Source organism: Danio rerio, chromosome 4 (assembly GCF_049306965.1).
Source record: "Danio rerio strain Tuebingen ecotype United States chromosome 4, GRCz12tu, whole genome shotgun sequence".
Lineage (NCBI taxonomy): Eukaryota > Metazoa > Chordata > Actinopteri > Cypriniformes > Danionidae > Danio > Danio rerio.
This window is the reverse complement of record NC_133179.1, coordinates 39,717,321-39,736,848: the sequence shown is the minus strand read 5'-3', so window position 1 is coordinate 39,736,848 and position 19,528 is coordinate 39,717,321. Positions and strand designations below refer to the sequence as shown.

The following is a 19,528-nucleotide window of genomic DNA, read 5'->3' as shown; positions in this document are numbered from 1 at the left end:
TGGGGGCCATCTTCATGCAGATTACAAAATCTCAGAAGTCTTGTAAACAAATATTCTGTGTGTTTCATGGAGTTATTTCAGTGACTTATATGAATCAAACTGAGTTTTTCCCACCTGAAAGATCCTCTGGAGATTGTCTGTGAAACTCTCGCGTCTTCTGTGAGTCTCGTCTCCTGAATCTGGTAACTCATATTTAAATCTGTTAACAAAAATACATTTAGAGGCAAAATACAGATATATTTTAAAAACACTGAAAATAACAAATGTTCTGTAGTGCAACAGCTGTGTCTTGTATTTAATGTAGCTGAGAAATCACACACAAAAGGCCTTATTGTGTTCAGCATCTGAAGGACTTCAGAAAGTAGCTTTAGAAAGAAATATTTGATTTGCAATTTATAATTACACAAAAGTTTAGCTTAAACTATAAATATCTTTTATATACCACAAGATGCACTGTCAGAAATTATAAATATTTTAAAATAGGCACTATCCTTATAAATAAACTGCATTGTTGCAATCTAAACAACTACATTCTCCACTAAAAAACAGCAGGAATACTTGTCTAACTGTAGATGGTCCTCTGCTTGTTAGTGTATGTAGGCGGAGTAATACAGAAGGGTGAAGCTGGACCAGTGCTGTTATTACAGAATTTCACACGGCTATCAGCCAATCAGGTTCAAGAACCAGGCAGAACTGTTGTATATATATATTATAATTTACTGAAAGATTCTCTGCATAAGAACCTAAATCTGCCCATAGGAGTCTGTAAATGAGTTGCCAAAGTCATTGATTCATTTGATTTACTCAAACAACTGATTCATTCAGGAATGACTCTCTTTACTGAATTGTTGGTTCACATAAAATATAAAAAAAATGGTTCATGTGTGAGCAATAATGTGAAACACAAAATACCTTTTGGCAGGTGTTGGTGTTTCCTCTCTGAGGTCTGGTGGATAATCTTTAGACTGGTCACTCTTCAGAGACACAGAGCTGGACACACATGATCCTGATCTCACACTGAACACACAAACACACCAGAGGAAAAGGAGCATCATAATCTGCTGTATTCATTCATAATTTCCTATGAGCTCAATTAGCTAAGGTTAAACCTTTATTCTTCACTTGTGTTGCCTCTTCCTATAGCAGCTGAATGTGTGTTAGATTAGTTACTTGTATCACTCTTAATGTTCATTATTTGCTCATAAATGTCCCTAATCATGCCGAATTTTACTTTTTGGATGTCAAAAAATAATTACTAAAAAAGCTTGTGTGTTTTTATTTGTTCTATAGTTTAACAAACAAAAAAGTTTGTCATTTGTCATTGAAGTAATACACTGCTCACTAAAATAACATCCTAGGTCTGAAGGAATGAATTATTCTTATTAAATACTTTGTTCTGTACATAGCTGAATGTGCTGAAAACAAAATCACAGAAATTGTCAATGAAAATCAAATGTATAAACCCATGGAGGTCTGGTTTTGGAGTCACACTCAAAATTGAAGAGGAAAAACACACTACAGGCTGATCTAACTTTGATGCAGTGTCCTTGACAAAAGTTAAAATGGGGCTCAGTAGAGTGTGTGGCCTGCACATCCCGACAGTTTCTGGGCATCCTCCTGATTAGGTGGTGGATGATCTCCTGAGGAATCTCCTCCCAGACCTGGACTAAAGCATCTGCCAAATCCTGGACAGTCTGTGGTTCAATGTGGCTTTGGTGGATGGAACGAGATTTGATGTCCCAGATGTGCTCAATTTGATTCAGGGTCTCGGGTACAAGCGGGCCAGTCCATAGAATCAACGCTTTAGTCTTGCAAGAACCGATAACACTCCAGCCACATGAAGTCTAGCATTGTCTTGCTTTAGGAAGAGCCCGACAGCACAGGTATATGGTCTTACAAGGGGTCTGTGGATCTCATCTCGGTACCTAATGGTAGTCAGGCTACCTCTGGTGAACACTGCATCTGCATCAGAAATGCCCCCCCACATCACACCAGTCATGCTGGAGGATGTTGCAGGCAGCAGAACGTTATTGATGGTAGGATCGATATGATTCTTGCCACAGTTCACATTGAAGTGTCATCCAGGATAAGCTGCACTACCTGAGCCACTTGTGTATTGCAAGAAGGTCATTTCTTATGAACTAGAAATTAATGTTCACGTTTTGGATGTCTAAAAATAACAACAAAGTTAGCTTGTATTTTATTTTATTTTTCCTTTATAATTTAATAAAGCAACAATTGAAGTTTAGGTGCCATTTGTCATTATATTAATATTAGTCTATATTAAAAAGGTCTTAAATAGGTCTATAAATAGTTGGGAACCTGGTTAACGGGGTTTTGGTGTAAGATCAGTTTCATTAGGCTAATGCATTAGCAATAAAAATTAAATATTAATTACCTTACAAGCTGTCTAAGGCAGGTGTGGGCAAACTTGATCCTGGAGGGCCAGTGTCCTGCATAGTTTAGCTCCAACCCTATTCAAACAGACCTCCCTATAGAGTTCAAGTGATCTTTAAGACACTGATTAGTTTGTTCAGGTGTGTTTGACTAGTGTTGGAACAAAACTCTGCAGGGACACCGGCCCTCGAGGATCAAGTTTGCCCATCCCTGGTCTAAGGGGTGATAATAATAGTTTTATGAATTTGTGGTACTTTATTTATTGTTAAAAAAATGTGTTTTTAGAAGATTGACTGACACGTGATTAAAAAAAAAAAAAAAACATTCATACCTTTGTGCAGATGATGGTGTTTTCTCTCTGAAGTTTGGTAGAGGATATTCTTTAGACTGGTCACTCTTCAGAGACACAGAGCTGGACACACATGATCCTGATCTCACACTGAACACACAAACACACCAGAGGAATAAACTGCAGGACAAAACTTAAGAGTTTGATGAGTTTGTGTAGTTTAATTCAGCATAAACTAATTGTTGGCTGAAAGTCTATCTGATCAGGTCTGCTACACAGATATCATGGGTAAACACATGACTAGGCCCACACGGAATCTGTGCACGCAGAATTCCGTAGATTTTTAGCCCATTATTCTGTTTATTTACTTGAGTAAATGTGTGTAAATCTGTATTATTCAGTTTTTTTTTTTATTAAATGTAAATTTTCATCAGATTTATGCACAATGCAGTTTGAACAGTCATATTATCAGTCTTTTAGTAGAGATATTATATGAGACACTTGCTTTGTTTACCAAATAAAGTGAATCATATTGGATTTGCATTGTAAACATTAAATAAAAGTTTGAAAGGTATTATTTTTTATTTCACGTATTAAAGTTTTAGTCATGATACTCCCAAAATCATTGCGCAGAAATCCACAGATTTTTTACCAAAATTCTCCACAGAAATAGCAAAAAGCGCCTGCAGAATCTGTCTGGCCCTGCACATGACACACATTGAGCTCTGATGAAGCTGTCTGTACTCTAGAATGATCTAAACACATTTGCTGAAGCTGTAAACTGAAGCTTTGTCCATCATTTGATCAGGCAATAGCAACACAAATAAGTGCATTGTTGTTGGTCTTTGTTCTTCAGAGAAAGTGTTGAAATAATGGTGTAAAAACAGAGTCAATACCTGTGTTTCTCTGAGAGAGAGTCCTTTACTCGCTCCTCTGCCATCCTGCAGCTAAAACACCAATGCAGACATTAGCAGAGCTAATCAATGCTCACTTCACTAACAACACCGCACTCAAACAGACCACATGATAAGGGATAGCACAAACTGACTTTCAGCCATTTCACATAAAAAAATAAATAAATAAATAAATATATATATGTATATATATATATAGATTAAGATTAACATTAATGCAGTTGTTTTTACCCCTCTGACACCTCAGATATTTCAGATTTGATCATTTGATACGTATTTGTCTGTCACGATAACTATTGCTTTAGACCAGGGGTTCCCAAACTTTTCAGCCCGCGACCCCCAAAATAACAATGCCAGTGACTCGCGACCCCCAATATCCTCTAAGATGGTTATAAATACAGAAACCTTGCATGCAATGACGCAGACACACCAATTAAATTTGTGTCTGTGCTTTAAATGTGCCAGAAAGTATAACCTGATGTTATAAACTCAAAATGCATCTGACGCTATTGCTGCCTTTAATATAAACAATCCTCAACAATCCAATAGAACTAGTAACTATAAGCTACTATAGTAACTATATAGTATATAGTAACTATAAACAACTATTTTTATTTTCAGTATAGTTATGGATAAAATATGTTAATTCTTGTGGTTTAATAAAAATAAATAGATTTTTGGAAATCACCAGGCGACCCCCTTTCATTGCCCCGCGACCCCTCGGGGGGTCCCGACCCCCACATTGAGAACCACTGCTTTAGACAGCTATTAACTTATTATTTTATTTATTTATTTGCTTAGTTAAGAGTTAGTTAGTATTGAAACGTTATCAGCAGGCCCGGCCTTAACCAATTCGGCGCCCTAGGCAAGATTTTAGGTGGCGCCCCTTCACATCTCAGTAAATTCCACTGCTAGTGTACATACAGTCATAAGAAACTATATAGCTTTTTGATCAACTACTGCAAGTTGGGAAAACATCAGATAAATATGCCAGTGCAATTAACATTATTGCTGAATAGATCTAATATTTACACATTTGCTTGAGGAAGAAATGATGGACAGTTAATGCAGTTTAAGGATCATCCGCACTCTTCCGGTTAACGGAAGCTCTGCTTTCACTTTCGATATCCTGACTCTGTTTAAAGTTTATTTTGTGCTGAATAATGTGAAATTATCGAGTCAACCTGATACAGAAGAGCACAAACACTTTCAAGAGATAAAAAATAACCCATTATATTGTTCAAATGACCGTGTTTGGACGTGTTTAATCGGTGTTTGAGGCTTTGAGCTTCAGGAGCAGACAGTGATATAAATCATGCTTATAAACATGCTTATACACATATAAACCCTTCATCATCTCCACAAATCAGCGTAATGTAGAAGTGTTAAACTCACATGCAGAAGTACAGACGCTCTTGTGCAGCAGAAACACGATGTGAGCTCTTTGACGCTTTCGGTTTGTCAACTTCTTCTTTAGTATTTTGGCGGCTGACAAACTTAAACGTGCTTTACCGCCACCTGTTGGACTGGAGTGCGGATAGGAGTCTGACATGGAGGGAGACACGGGAAAAACAAACCACACTATAAAACCAAGGGAAAACATTGTCGCTTAAATAAATAAAGGGGAATTATTGTAGCCTCCATATGTTGACTTTATTTCCAGAGTAAATGTATGATTATATCTATTAAATCCTTCTCTTAATATCTGTCTTTTGTATTGATGATCTTGACATTCTGTTAGTACATGCTGCACATGTTTCATGTTGGTTACAATGTGAGTATAAATCATGTGTGTGCTTCCCTATAGACAAAGTGTCTTGTTTAGTCCTGTATGTGCTATGCTGAGACGGTTATGACTATTTCCTCCCTCCGATTATTCTCCGGTGATTCTGTAAAGTAAAAAAATGAGCTGCAATTTTTCAATAAAAGAAACTGCTGTTCCAATAGATGGAGCAATAGCAAATCACAAACTGTTAATTTCATCTGACCCTGAATCATTTTTATGTTTTGTCCGTTTAGTGACAAATTCATACGAGTTTAGTTGTACGAAAATGTCCAATTTAAAAATCAGGCATGTCACTCAACTCCACCCCTAAACCGAATCGTCATTGGTTGATGAGCAAATCGTACTAAATTGTATGAATTAGATTGTGCGAATTTATATGAGTTATCCACTAAATCAAATATTGCGAATTGCTGCAAGCTTGTGTTGCAGCATAAGATAGTAAAGCGGAGGTGCTGTGCTGAAGCGTTTCGTTGATTTGTGAAAAGAAAATGAGCAGTTCATAGAAGGAAAGGGAAAACCAGTGTTAGAGTTTCATTTCGTAGAATGGAAGCAGGACCTTTCATTCATGGTGGATTTTACAGAGCACTTCCTGAAGTTGGCCACAACTCTAGATGTGATGCCTGATGTTGATGCACTGGTGAAAACTAAAAGAGGCCAGATATCAGCGCAAATAAACTCTGCAACCCCACTTAAAGTGTTGCATGATATCGTTTAGTGATCTGTGAAACAGTTGTGTGAATCATTGAGGCATTGTGTGTTTGTGTAAATTTTTTTTTCTTTAGAATCTTCAAATAAATGTAAGGTTTTTATGATTAATATTGATGTTGTGCTTGTACTGTTTTCAACACACTCTCCTCGGGCTCCAGCTTTATGTTGATCATAATAAAACAAAGAAAACAATCTGAAGTTGCTGTTTTTAAGTTATATATAGGGCAGAGCAGGAGGGACGACCCAGGGGGGATGGGCCTGGAACAGAAAAGCAGGCAGCCCAAGAACAGCTGGCCAGACTGGAGGTCTATGGTGAGTCGGCAAGACTAAAGGCCTGTAAGGTGCCAGCTGGACTGGAGACTTGTGGGAGGCCGGCTGTACTTGAGGACTTCGGGAAACCGGCTGGGCTAAAAGCTTGTGGGAAGCCGGCAGGGCAAGGAGTCGGGCTGAGGTAGGCAGGGCAAGGCGTCTGGGTGGAGCTGGCAGGGCTAGGAGCCGGGCAATAGCTGGCAGGCCAAGGTGTCTGAAGATACAGATGCAGATACAGAAACTGGGAAATATGTCTGGAGAAGGAGCCTTCACTCCGCTGAGTCCTCATTCTGTCTGGTCCATTCTGTCAGGGCTGGGCTTGGAGGTGATGAGGCGAGGATGGAAGTGCAAGAAAATGAAAGATTTAGGAAAAAAGCAAAATAAGACAACTCAAACCTCCCTGTGGAGGAAAACATGGCATTAAATATACACTCAACTAGACTAGGTTCTTGGCATGACACACAGGGATTTGATTAGATCAATCGACTGTTGTAGACAAGACATCAAACAACAGCAAATGAAATCAGAGAATCAACAGCGGCCCAGCACAGGACAGAGCACACTAGGAGAATAAATAGAGAAGACAAACCAATGAACAGACAGGTGGACAGGTGAAAATAATAATTACAAACAGGATAACAAGGAGGGTGGGAGAAGATGGTAGACAACAGAACACATGATACAAAAACACAACACAAGCCATGTGCTCACAAACAAACAGGACTAGAACACGCAGCCAATGAGAGAGCCGCATGCTCACACGAAACAAGGCAGTAAAGCACGTGGTCACGATGAAAACATGAAACCACATGCTACACAACACAAAAGAACACAAGACACGAGCACACGATAAACAAAGATACATACTGTACGCTCACACATGCGACATGAATGTTCCCTTCCAGCGCCATCTGAAATTAACTAGACTGAGATGCTGAGAGTGAACAGCACACTGCAGACAACACAAACACAGACACCGGGACCAGAGCACACATCCAGACCACGGCTGGACCTCGCACGCTCGCATCAAGCAGGAACATTCATGGTCGTTGCTCATGTAACGGAGGCCAGCTAGTGTGTGCTGTGCAGGTAAACCTCACTCCTCTGACCTCTAAAGGTGCTCTAGCGACAGATGCTAGAGGTCATGGTCTTTAGCCTCCTTGGTAGAGCAACCGACTCCCATGCAGAAGGTCACCAGTTCGATACTAGCTTGGAGCAGTTTGGGTGGTGTAGGACCGGCGGGGTCACATTGGTGCCGTGACCCGGATGGGAGTAAGGTTTAGGGGGCTGAGTTTAACGGAGGCCAGCTAGTGTGTGCTGTGCAGGTAAACCTCACTCCTCTGACCTCTAAAGGTGCTCTAGCGACAGATGCTAGAGGTCATGGTCTTTAGCCTCCTTGGTAGAGCAACCGACTCCCATGCAGAAGGTCACCAGTTCGATACTAGCTTGGAGCAGTTTGGGTGGTGTAGGACCGGCGGGGTCACATTGGTGCCGTGACCCGGATGGGAGTAAGGTTTAGGGGGCTGAGTTTAACGGAGGCCAGCTAGTGTGTGCTGTGCAGGTAAACCTCACTCCTCTGACCTCTAAAGGTGCTCTAGCGACAGATGCTAGTGGCCATGGTCTTTAGCGCCTCCTTGTTAGAGCAACCGACTCCCATGGGGAAGTTCGCCGGTTCGATACCAGCTCGGAGCGGGTAGGGTGGTGTAGGACCGGCGTGGTTACACTCATACAATGACAAGGACAGACAATGATGAGAAAGAGGTACTCGACCTGAGCAAACTTGAGCTTAGCACAACATATAACACATGACATGACTAGTGTCTGGACTCTGCCACCAAAACAAGAATTAACAGCACTGCAGTGGCAGAATCCTGACAGAACTGTCATTAATAATATAGGATAATAATATTATAGGAGACTTTGTTTTTCCTCAGAGCTTGACTACTGTCACATATTATATGTTAATGCTAATCAAGGTCTGGGAGTAGAAAGTAGGAGCACAGAATTAAAGTCTCTTGTGGTCCAGTGTTCAGTTTCCACAGTCAGGGGTGGTTTGGAGAGCATCCATACCCCTCACATTAACGTCACCAGCTCCACTGAGTGCATTGTGTCTGAGACTGTGTGTGTCAGGTGCATATGCTAGTCTGCAGTCAGATACGATTGACTTCATGGCTCCCTCTGCTGACAGCTTAATGGAGATGCTGATTTGACTGTCCAGCAGGACTCGACACCTGTCCACACTACCAAATGTGCTAACACCTGCTTTAAGATCCCTGATATCCCTGTACTGGATTGGCCAGACCACACTCACACTCTTGTAGAGCATTTATTAATCCTAGTTAATGACTCCTGATGAATGAGAGTGATCAGACATTTACTGAAGCATTATTAATCCACAGTTGTGCTTGTGAACATCAGTTAATGCACTGAGAGTCAACAAGAACTAACAGAGAACAACTTTACTGTCATCAACTAACATGAACAGATCAATAAATACTGGAATAAATGTGTTTTTATTGTTCAGTTCAAGTCAAATCATGAAGAAGAAGAAGATCAGAAGAGCAGAAACAAACGTCACACTTCATTTCTCCTTTATTCATTGAGCTGCTGGATTTCTCTACAGTTGATTCAAGATTTGACAGAGATTCAGACAGGATTCAGACATTTCCATGTTCATCATCACATTCTAATATCAGCAGTGGATTTGACATTGACTTTTATTATTTGTGCTCAAACAACAGAGAAACAATGAAGAAGATCAATCTGTAGACAAGAATGAGCTGATCTGAACACAGCAGCATCCTGGAGGACACTTCATCAACATCAATGATGACACTGATGAAGACTGAGAAACACACACACACACACACACACTCTCTTTCTCACACATATACACACACATATATGTGCGCACGCACGCACGCACGCACACACACAAACACACACACACACACACACACACACACACACACACACACACATATATATATATATATTTGAAATGTATAATCATCTCACTCATTTGTTGCTGTTTGTGAAATTTATTCTGTTCAAGTTTATTTAAAAATAAGTTTGTTTTTTATATTTTGTTTTTTATTATTATTTTTATGTTTTATTGAAAAATGTTTCAAGATGGTTTTTCAGAATTTGCCAGTTCTTTTTACAATTTTGACTTGTATATTTTACGGATTGTCATTGGTATTTGTAAGATGTTTCTTGCTATATGTTAAATCGGTTTCTATATTCAGGTTTATATAAAGTTTTGCTGTTTTAAAATGTGACTTGTACAATTTTTTTTTATTCAAGTCTATTGGGAAAACGGGGTCGTTTTAAAAAACTTCTGTGTATGTGTGCAATTTCAGATTTTTTCTTTAAATCTTCCTCTTTGTCTTTTATTGTGGTGTTTTATTGTTGTTTTTATTGACGTTCTTGTGCACTACAAAATTATTTATTCGATTTTAGTACTATTTTTTTTCTTGCAATCAATAAATGTATATCATTTATTTATTTTGTCCTTTGTCTGATTATTTTCGTTATAGGATATGTATGCAGTTTGCATTTTATTCAAAGGTTAAACGCAGTGCCTGCACTTTGTGTTTACATTATAGCCTGCGTTTGCTGTTATATAAATTCAAATGGTTGTAATACCATGGATCAAGTACAAATATAATACCAAAAGGTTTTATATCAAGGTTTATAAATACTGAGTCGTGCCAGCTCCCGGCCGCAGCACACATTACTCTCGGACCGATTCCGGCTCGGATGCGGCACCGTCGGCTCGGTTACGGCCGCCGCATCTGGCCCGGACACTCTGAACAGAGTAGATAAGGACATGCGGGGGGCCAAAGGACATGCGGGATTTACATTCAATCAAATGACATGCAGAGGGTTACATGCGTGACTTTCCCTAAAGCAGTATTAACGCTGGATGTGGAGAAGAAAGTGTAGACCAGGGGTCTCAAACTCGCGGCCCGCGGGCCATTTGCGGCCCTCAGTGCAATATTTTGTGGCCCGCGCCTACCGCTGTACTCTGACAGAATCAGCGGAGCGGGGAGAGAGAGCGCTCCCCGCTCCGCTGATTCTATCCGTACACAGCGCGCTTGTCACTCAATGCGCGTTGTCGCGCGCGTTCTGATCAGCTGTGTTGTCGCGCGCGTACTCAAGAGCTGTGTTATCGCGCGCCTACTGAAGGGCGGAACCGAGGGTGTGTCGCATCGCGGGGGCACTTTTGATCATTTTGGAAGGGCACTTTCTATGCAAGACTAAAAAGGGCATGTGCTCTGCACAGGTTGAGCTCTATGTGTCCACGTGCCTGCCCTGCATCTTATATATATTATATTATAGGTAGATACAGACTGGTACAGACTGATGTGACTGTAGTGGGGTGGGGGTGTTTTATTTATACATGTATACGCCTTTTTTTTAGGTGAGGGAATGGAAGTTTTGAGTGAGTTCCCCCACTTTTTTCCCTAGGACTTCAATAAGTCAAGAATCATGCAGTACTTTTTACAGGAATCCTGAAGGATCTATTTTTTCCCCTGCAGGATAGCTGCAGTACTGCAGAAATTGTAAAATCCTGTAGGACACATTGACGATATGAGCAGGAATTTCTTACAGGTTTCACAATGGATACAAGCAAGTGACAAATCCTGCAGGATTTTATAATTTCTGCAGGAGTTATTTGCTGTAATTGTAATGAAAGAAATTCTGTCACTTGCTGTTAGCAATACAGTATGAGTTCTAACAGATAAAAAATACAACAAACAAACAAAAACTTAATAAATACAGAAATACATAAAAGTATACGAATAGATTATAAACAATTATAGAAATTAACCATTACTATAAACCATTTAAATTATGCATTTGCATTTTACCTTTTATTTCTATACTTTTTTATATAATTTATTAAAATGTCAATCCAGCTATCTATTTTAATTCAACTCCCATCTGTTTCGTTGGATACACGTATAATAATTACAATATTTTAAGTTAATATGACTACTAATGTGTGTGTGTGTAGTATTTGACAAAATGGATTTGTGTAGACACAAAACAAACAGGTGTGGCTAAACTATTTTCCTTTCATAGCTATTTCCTCTCTTAATAATTGTGAGATTATTATTATTATTTATTATTATTATATTTCTTGCCATTTTATAAGTTTTAAATGTACCTCAGGAAAGTCTCTTCTCCCCCGAACCCCTTATTCGACGTTGAATCAACATTGGTTTGCTATCTGGGAAGGTTTGTGTGTGAGAAAGAGAGAGAGAGAGACAGAGAGAGAGAGCACATATAGTGTAAAGAGAAAAAGATGGGCGAAATGTATCAATAAGTCATGAATGCAACAGTAAGTGGCAAAAAAGCTAAAAAAAAAAGACTTTTATTTTGGCGTAGCCTGTGACGTCATCAGACGGCGCCGCATCACCGCTATGGTTCAACTGGAGTAAGGTTTGTTTTAAAGCGTTTACAGATATAAACCGATTTAAAGTTAAAGTTCTGAAGTTTTAGGTTTTTTAAACGATATTAAATTGTGTCCCTGCTGTTGGAAATATTATTTTACCTTTTTATACAACGTAGTACTATTTCTATAATCTATAATCTCTCATTATTTGAGAGCTATTGTTTGTATAAAGTGTGTAAAAAGTGTTTTAAAGAAACGTTTTACCCGATTTCTTTTTATTGATTACTCATATGAAGACACTTTTAAAGAGAAGTTATTTTGTTTCTGTTCAATGTTTTATTTATTTTAAACAGGACATTTTTTATTGTTTTGTTCATTTTAAGCAGGATAAAGTGTCCAAACACAGAGAAAAACTCCTGCTGAAGCGAATGATCTCCACACTGTTATAAAGATGGCGTTTATTAAAGAGGAGAGTGAAGATGTGAAGATTGAAGAAACATTCACAGTCAAACAGGAAGATCTGCAGGAACAAACAGGTTAATTTTCATTCTCAAAGACCAACTCAGTCATTTGATCCTCATTCAGATATATTTTAATAATAAGAATACTAAATTAAATCCATCTTGCAGCCCTGAGTGTACTGCCTAGTTCTCCTAAATGCACATAAGCACTCATATAAAGACAGGAATAAGTTTCTTTCTTGTTACTTGTTCCCAGGTCTTTTGTCATTATTTTATTATTGTAAATTCCTTTTTTTTTTTTACCAAATTCTTTATGGGTTTAAACTTGTTTCTAGTAGTTGTTACTGGCTGTTACTAATAGTATCTGAGTTAGAACCACATTATTATAATAACTAATTACCAGGGCTATTGTATTTAAACAGGGTTTCCGCGAATCATAAAATCTCTTAAATTCCAAAATCTAAATTATAGGCCTTAAAAAGTCTTAAATTTTTCTGAAATATTGTGTTGAAGGTCTTAAATCTTTTTAAAACAAGTCTTCATTTTCCTTTGTTTATGATTTACTACCCAATCTGGCCAAAACCCATACAATCACCAACAATCCATCTCAATAAAACTTTCAACTTTTTAATTAAAAAAGGACATTTTAACTCTATTTATCATAATAGTTTAATTATTTCTTTTACAATAACATTTGTTTAAATGTGATCCATGTATTTACTGCTGAGGACATGGACCTGGACAGATTGTTGTGCATAAATTTAGTTTATTATAGTTTTAAAAACTTTTAAAACATTTGTTAATTTTTTTTGTATTTTTTCAAAGTTTATGTTGGGAAAAAGTGTATGGATACAAGTAAAGGCTTGTTTTTACACAATATTTAAAATCCTTTGCTAAGAAATATCTAAAATATTGTAATTTTATATTATTCATTTATTATTGTATTATTAAATGTATTAAAATCATAATATTTTTTTAAGGGCAAATAAAAACCATTTTCATCTGGGCCAGTTTTCTATTTTTATCATTTTTGTTTGTATGTATAGTCATAAACACACTTGTTTGCAGAGCAAGTAGTGTGACCGTTTTCTGCCAGAATATGGGATCAGGTCACTGCTATGACATGATTGACAATTTTTGTATGTCGCTGTTTGTCTTTGTGCTCTGTTTATGCTGAGAGCTGATGCTGAGTATTTTTAGGGCTTTTCACACTTCAAATGCAGAATCCTGGGTCATTCCCACTCTGAATAACAAAATCCTTGGTTATCAGTAATCACGTTCCACACTGCTCATGCTATATCTGGGGATAACAAATAATCCTAGATGTTCATTAACAGACATTACACATTCCCAACCACCGGATTAACATTATTATTTGTATATTTATGTTGTCACTGTCCCTGTATAGACAAACAGCAGGTCACCTTTTTTGATGGCATTTCTGCATCTTGTCAGGTATGTAAAATGTCATCATGTAGGTCTTCAGCTAAGCCTCAGGACATGCACAAAGGCAAGAAAAAAAAGACAAAAGTACTAGTGAATGAAAACAAGTTGCAAAGTATGTCATCTTTCTATCTCATTACTCCAGTTTACAGCAAACTGGCATTAAGCATTTGCATAAGTTCATTCATTCATTTTCCTTTGGCTCAACTGGGCCAAAAAAGGAAAAAGTTGAAGAGAAATTGCTAGTTCCCTTCAAAACCCAGGCAGTGTTTCCTCTAGGATTTTTTCCAGCTGTAGCGGCAGGCCTTTTTTAGACAGATCTACCAACTACCTGTGGTGTTATTTCAATGAGTCGTGACCCCAGTATTAGAAGTCGAGATCACATTTATGTAATAGATCTCTTTGCTTGTACATTTATGAATGTCTCTAATAGACCTACAGAACGATATTAATGCGTCCTGAAGTAAAGTGAAACGGCTATAGATCGTGTTTGCTGGCCTCACGCATCTGTCAGTCAGCCAGTCAGTCTGTCAGCACTTATTCACATCATACACCTGTCAGTCAGTCTGTCAGCACTTATTCTTAACGGGGTAAACAAATAATACACAGCACTACTACGATTACAGAGAAGTTTGCGTGGTTATAATTCACTCAACCTTTTAATACGTTTTGGCGTTTAATACGTTATTACTGGCTATTAAAATAATTAAATGTTTTGAATGAGAAGCTGTAATGTAGCCGTGGCGGGATGAATTTTGTCGTGGTGCCCTGCCATGGAAGAATGAATGTAGCGGAAACCATGCCAGGGGAGCAAATATATACATTTTCTACCCCATTAAAGGCTTCTTTCTCATTACGTAGTTAATAACAAAAGCTATATGTATTTTTGGCTGTGAGACATAGTTTGGACAAAGTTGTCTGTGATTGTCCTTTTGTATAGTCATGCAGTGTGAAACTCCCTGTCGCCGATCCATCTTGCAGTGTAGACAAACCAGTGACAAAACGCTAGACCAGATAGTCATGCAGTGAGAAAAACATCTGTAACACGAATATTTTGAAAATCATGCTGTCGGATCTCAGCATTAGTCCCTTTATTCATCAAGGGTTACCACAGTGGAATGAACCACTATCTTTTTTAGCATATGTTTTAAACAGCGGATGTCCTTCCAGCTACAACCCAGTACTGGGAAGCATTTGCATAAGTTATATCAGTGTTTCCTTTAGGATTTTTTCCAGCTGTAGCAGCAGGCCTTTTTTACACAGATCTACCAACTACCTGTGGCGTTATTTCAATGACAAATGTTGTGACTGCAGTATTAAAAGTTGAGTTCGCATTTATGTAATAGCCTACAGCATGCGGATCTCTTTACTTGCCCAGGTAAAAAAAAAAAGAAAAAAGTGCACTACAATGCACTTTGAGTATACTTAGTACACTTTTCAGTAATGTACTAAAAGTGTTCTATTTTCGCACACTAATTTTGTACTTAATGTACTAAAAGATAGTATTAAGTATATGTTAGGATAAACTTAACACCATCTAAGTGTACTCAACTGTGCTATTGAGACACCTGGAAATTGAACTAAAATGTGCTTTTAACATACTATATCTGTATTTAAAAAAAAAATGTTTAGTTACAACTAGAAATTTGCTTGAACCCTAATTTTAAGTATTTATAAATATTTTTGAGAATAGCTTAAAGTATAATAGTAATATATTAAAACAATATACAAAATGTGAAAAAGTGTGCTAAAATACAATTTAAGTACACAAAGTACATCTTTTAAATAATGTTCTAAAATTGCTCTATTTTTACACACTAATTTTGTACTTGATGTACTAAAAGATAGTATTAAGTATATGTTAAGATAAACTTAATACCATCTAAGTGCACTCAACTGTGCTATTTTAAGACACCCTGAAATTGATCTAAAATGTGCTTTTAACATACTATATCTGTATTTTAAAAAATATATATTTAGTTACAACTAGAAATACACTGGAACCCTACTTTTAAACATTTAAATATATTTATGACTAATTTAAAGTATAATAGTAATATATTAAAAGAATATACAAATTGTAAAAAACAATTGTGCTAAATACTGTATTAAAAGTGCTCGATTTTCCCAAACTAATTTTGTATTTAATGTACTAAAAATTAGTATTAAGTACATTTTAAGAACAGTGAAAGACCAGTTGCGATGAATAAAAACAAAGAGTCAGGAATGAAATAAAATAGAAGGAAATTTAATTACTTTTTTTTGTAGTTTTGACAGCAAGAAATCAGCTTCAGCACTCTCCATGAGCTCCACAGGTCGACCTTCCTTACATTCAGAACACAGTGATATTTATGCTAACAGAGTCAACAAACCTATGTCATTAGATTGTTTAGACATCCTCACGTAATTGGTTAGACAAAAGATAATTAAGTAGAAGGATAAACAGTCCAGAACAATTTTAGAATATGCAATGTAAAACATATGTATCCTTAGATTATCATATTATTGACTACACTGGATATACACAAACATATCATCCCTTCTGCATGCCCATTCTTGGATTTCCTGATCATTCATTGACCCACAACACACACATACTTCAAGACAATAATGTTTTGGTAAGATTACCACACTCAAAATCAATTTAAGTGTCAGTGATAGGTGCATTCACATTAAGTGTTCTTAAGTACAACTTTTGGGAAAATGTACTTCTACTATATTACATTACTAATAGATGTTCTATATATTAACTTATTTTAAACTTAAACAGTGTACTAAAAATCAACTAATGTTTAAAGCATTTAAAGCACACTTTTGAAAAAAACACACTAATAAAACTCTTTTGGGTGTTTTTTTCTGTAGTGTACTTTATTGTAGTACACTAAACATGTATTTAAGTATTACTGGTATTTAATATACTTTTGTCAAGTGTACTAGAGTCCTAATGAAGTATAAACATACTTATTTAGTATACTTATAGTGTAAAACCATCAAACTTTTATTTAACACAAAAAAATAACAATGTACTAAAAATGTATTTGCGGGTATTTAAGTCTATTTTAATTGCATTTAATTATATATTTTTTTCACCTGGGATGTCATCTCGCCATTTCCTCATCACAGTTTACAGAAAACGTGGCATTAAGCTTTTGCAAAAGTTCATTCATTCATTTTCCTTCGGCTTAGTCCCTTTATTTATCAGGGGTCGCCACAGTGGAATGAACCATTAACTTATCAAGCATATGTTTTCAACAGCGGATACCGTCCAGCTGCAAACCAGTACTGAGAAACATTTGCATAAGTTATTTACAATAATGCAAACGCAATAATATGAGCTGAATTATGCATACTTGCTATGAACATGCAGGATTTGTCTCAATCGGGTCTTCTAAGCAAGTTACAAATGTTTAAATCCAGTGGAAGATACACATAAGGGAACACAACATGAGTAATCTAGAGCGAGTGCATTTGATCATTTGCATTTAAAGCCACAGGCACAAAAAGAGCTTGGTTTTTCTCTGACCCCCAAAATGAAATATTCTGCAAGGTATATGATCTGATTTTGAGCCGAAACCTCAGACACATTCTGGGAACACCAAAGACTTATTTTACATCTTATTAAAAAAAACAAAAAAAAAACTCTCCATTACTCTCCATTAATAAGTTATCCCTTGGTTCTTTTGAGCACAAGATATTGTAAAAAAAAATGCAAGCTTCCTTTGTGTTTCAAAAGAAAGGAAATGTTTAAAACCACATGACGGAGAGTAAATGTTAATTGGTTATTTTTATTTGTGGGTGAAACATCCATTTCATGCTTATCGCTTTGTGGCTTCATACTAAAGTTCACTTTTTTGTTGTTTTTTAAGACCTGATGGTGCTGAAAGAAGAGACTCATCAATGCAATGAAATGGAAGAGAAACATCAAGACATATTGGCTGATGAAAAACCCACACTGACTAAAAAGACTTCATCACGTGGAAGACCTCGGAAATCCAAATCTAAGTGTAATTTCAGCAGTAAACAGCGTAGAAAGACTTTTAGTCAAAAGCCAAAGCTTGATGTTCACACGAGAGTTCACACAGGGGAGAAACCTTGCACCTGCAAACAGTGTGGAAAAAGCTTCTATACTATAGGAAACTTAACGGTGCACATGAGAATTCACACTGGGGAGAAGCCTTACACCTGTGAACAGTGTGGAAAGAGTTTTTGTAAAAAAGAAAACTTTAAAACCCACATGAGAATTCACACTGGAGAGAGGCCGTACACATGCCAACAGTGTGGAAAAAGCTTCTATCATTCAGGAAACTTGATAATGCACATGAGAATTCACACTGAGGAGAGGCCTTACTCTTGCCTTCAGTGTGGAAAGAGTTTTAAGCAAAATGGCAATCTTGAAGTCCACATGAGAACACACACTGGAGAGAAAAGATTTACTTGCACACAGTGTGGGAAAAGTTTTGTTAAAAAACAAAACCTTGACATCCACATGAGGATTCACACCGGAGAGAAACCTTACACATGCACAGAGTGTGGTAAAAGTTTCACATATAAAAGCTCACTCAATAACCACATGAGAACTCACACCGGAGAGAACCCGTTTGCATGTGCTCAGTGTGGAAAGAGCTTCTCAAGCAAATCTAGCCTCATGAACCACATGAATGGTCACACTGGAACCATAGTGTTCACATGTGATCAGTGTGGAATTAAACTCAAACGCAAAGACTACATTAGGCGACACATGAAGACCCACTCAAGAGAGGATCATTTTAGATGCAATGAGTGTGGAAAGGGCTTTACCCATAAAAGAAGCCTCAGCGCTCACATGAAGCTTCACAATGAAGAGCAGAGTCCTGAAAAATGAGGCCTTGTCCACACAAACACGGGTATATTCAAAATGGCAGCTTTTTCATGTAGCTTGGCTGTTCATTCAAGTGAAGTTTATTTTTAAACTACTTTTGAGGGGATCACATGCTTATGATTGTCCACAGCTGGTCCAGCATTAGCTAAAACATGATTCACCAATCAGATGATTCCTAACTCACTATAAATAACCAGAGTTTTTTTTACCTCAGTTATTGCTTACATGCAGGGCCGGATCAAGCTGAACTGCCGCTCTAGTCAGAAGACTAATGTGAAATGTGAAAACGAAAGTGACCGGTTATGAAAATGAAGCGAGGTATCGTGGACCTCTTTTCTGCCGCCCTATGCGCGGATATAACTGAGGAAGCGCGAGTGCTGAGGGATGTGTCACGGACACCGCCCTCTCTATTCTGTCGCCTATGCACGAATATAACTGAGGACGCGGGTGGTGAGGGAGGTGTTGCGGACATAACTGACTACGCCGTTTGTTATAAAGTAGTGTCTCACAGACTGTACTTTGGTTTAAGGTACTTGAAGACGGATGAGTTAACATCACTGATGAGGACCTACACTATTAGTTGTCTTCAATAAAGTTTTCTGCCTGTAAGAACTTTGGTCAGCTTCCTTATTTCATCTGTTAGAGTCATCTATACATTGGCAAGCCACACAAGAACGGTTAAGCCAAATACAGCAAAATATAACAATGTGCTTCAACTTATTATGAACCAATAACCATATTTGTGCACAGTGCACATTTGCAAACAGTTTATTAATTTACCAAACAAATGATCGGCTCTGAAAAAGAATTAGAAAGATTAGGGAGGAGAAAATATTTGAGGAGATGCAGGGAACACTGACCTACACCCTCAGATTGTGTTTTTGATAATTCACATTGTTTGATTGTCACTCGCCTGAACAAACAAAGATTTACATCCAATTTTGTGCTTTTGTCTGCAA

At 37.5% G+C, this 19,528-nt stretch overlaps 2 protein-coding genes across 11 annotated transcripts in view; one reads left to right on the top strand and one right to left on the bottom strand.

Moving 5' to 3' along the window:
• The window catches only part of LOC137490964 (NACHT, LRR and PYD domains-containing protein 3-like), a 62,041-nt gene extending 56,969 nt beyond the window's left edge, over nt 1-5,072 (bottom strand). For 4 of the 7 annotated variants that reach the window (XR_012402163.1, XR_012402162.1, XM_073947273.1 and 1 more), the window contains exons 1-5: nt 4,996-5,072; nt 3,583-3,633; nt 2,729-2,836; nt 913-1,017; nt 115-199 (exon numbers count right to left, since the gene is read on the bottom strand). Coding sequence is in view for 3 of the 7 variants with exons in the window: in XM_073947273.1 (XP_073803374.1) it covers nt 115-199; nt 913-1,017; nt 2,729-2,836; nt 3,583-3,626 (342 nt within the window). In the remaining 4 variants the exon portion in view is untranslated. Of the gene's footprint in view, nt 1-114; nt 200-912; nt 1,018-2,728; nt 2,837-3,582; nt 3,682-4,991 lie in introns of all 7 variants that reach the window. The other 3 variants (XR_012402161.1, XR_012402164.1, XM_073947274.1) reach the window with 1 other exon arrangement.
• Nucleotides 5,073-11,814: 6,742 nt separating this feature from the next.
• LOC137491006 (uncharacterized) lies at nt 11,815-19,181 on the top strand. 4 transcript variants are annotated; one of them, XM_073947791.1, is made up of 3 exons: nt 11,815-11,849; nt 12,194-12,343; nt 17,578-19,181. In XM_073947791.1, exons 2-3 carry the CDS (start codon nt 12,259-12,261, stop codon nt 18,570-18,572), a joined length of 1,080 nt encoding a protein of 359 aa, XP_073803892.1. In that variant the 5' UTR covers nt 11,815-11,849; nt 12,194-12,258; the 3' UTR covers nt 18,573-19,181. The 4 variants fall into 4 exon arrangements, with proteins under 4 accessions (XP_073803892.1, XP_073803893.1, XP_073803891.1 ...); XM_073947792.1 differs by having other exon boundaries at nt 12,191-12,343; XM_073947790.1 differs by having other exon boundaries at nt 11,825-11,854.
• The last annotated feature ends 347 nt before the right edge of the window (nt 19,182-19,528 follow it).

Excerpts from the sequence above, each read along its gene's own strand:
- LOC137491006 (XM_073947791.1), top strand. The coding sequence starts at position 12,259 with ATGGCGTTTATTAAAGAGGAGAGTGAAGATGTGAAGATTGAAGAAACA. Across the intron at positions 12,344-17,577 it reads AGATCTGCAGGAACAAACAG|ACCTGATGGTGCTGAAAGAA; the intron begins GTTAATTTTCAT and ends TTGTTTTTTAAG.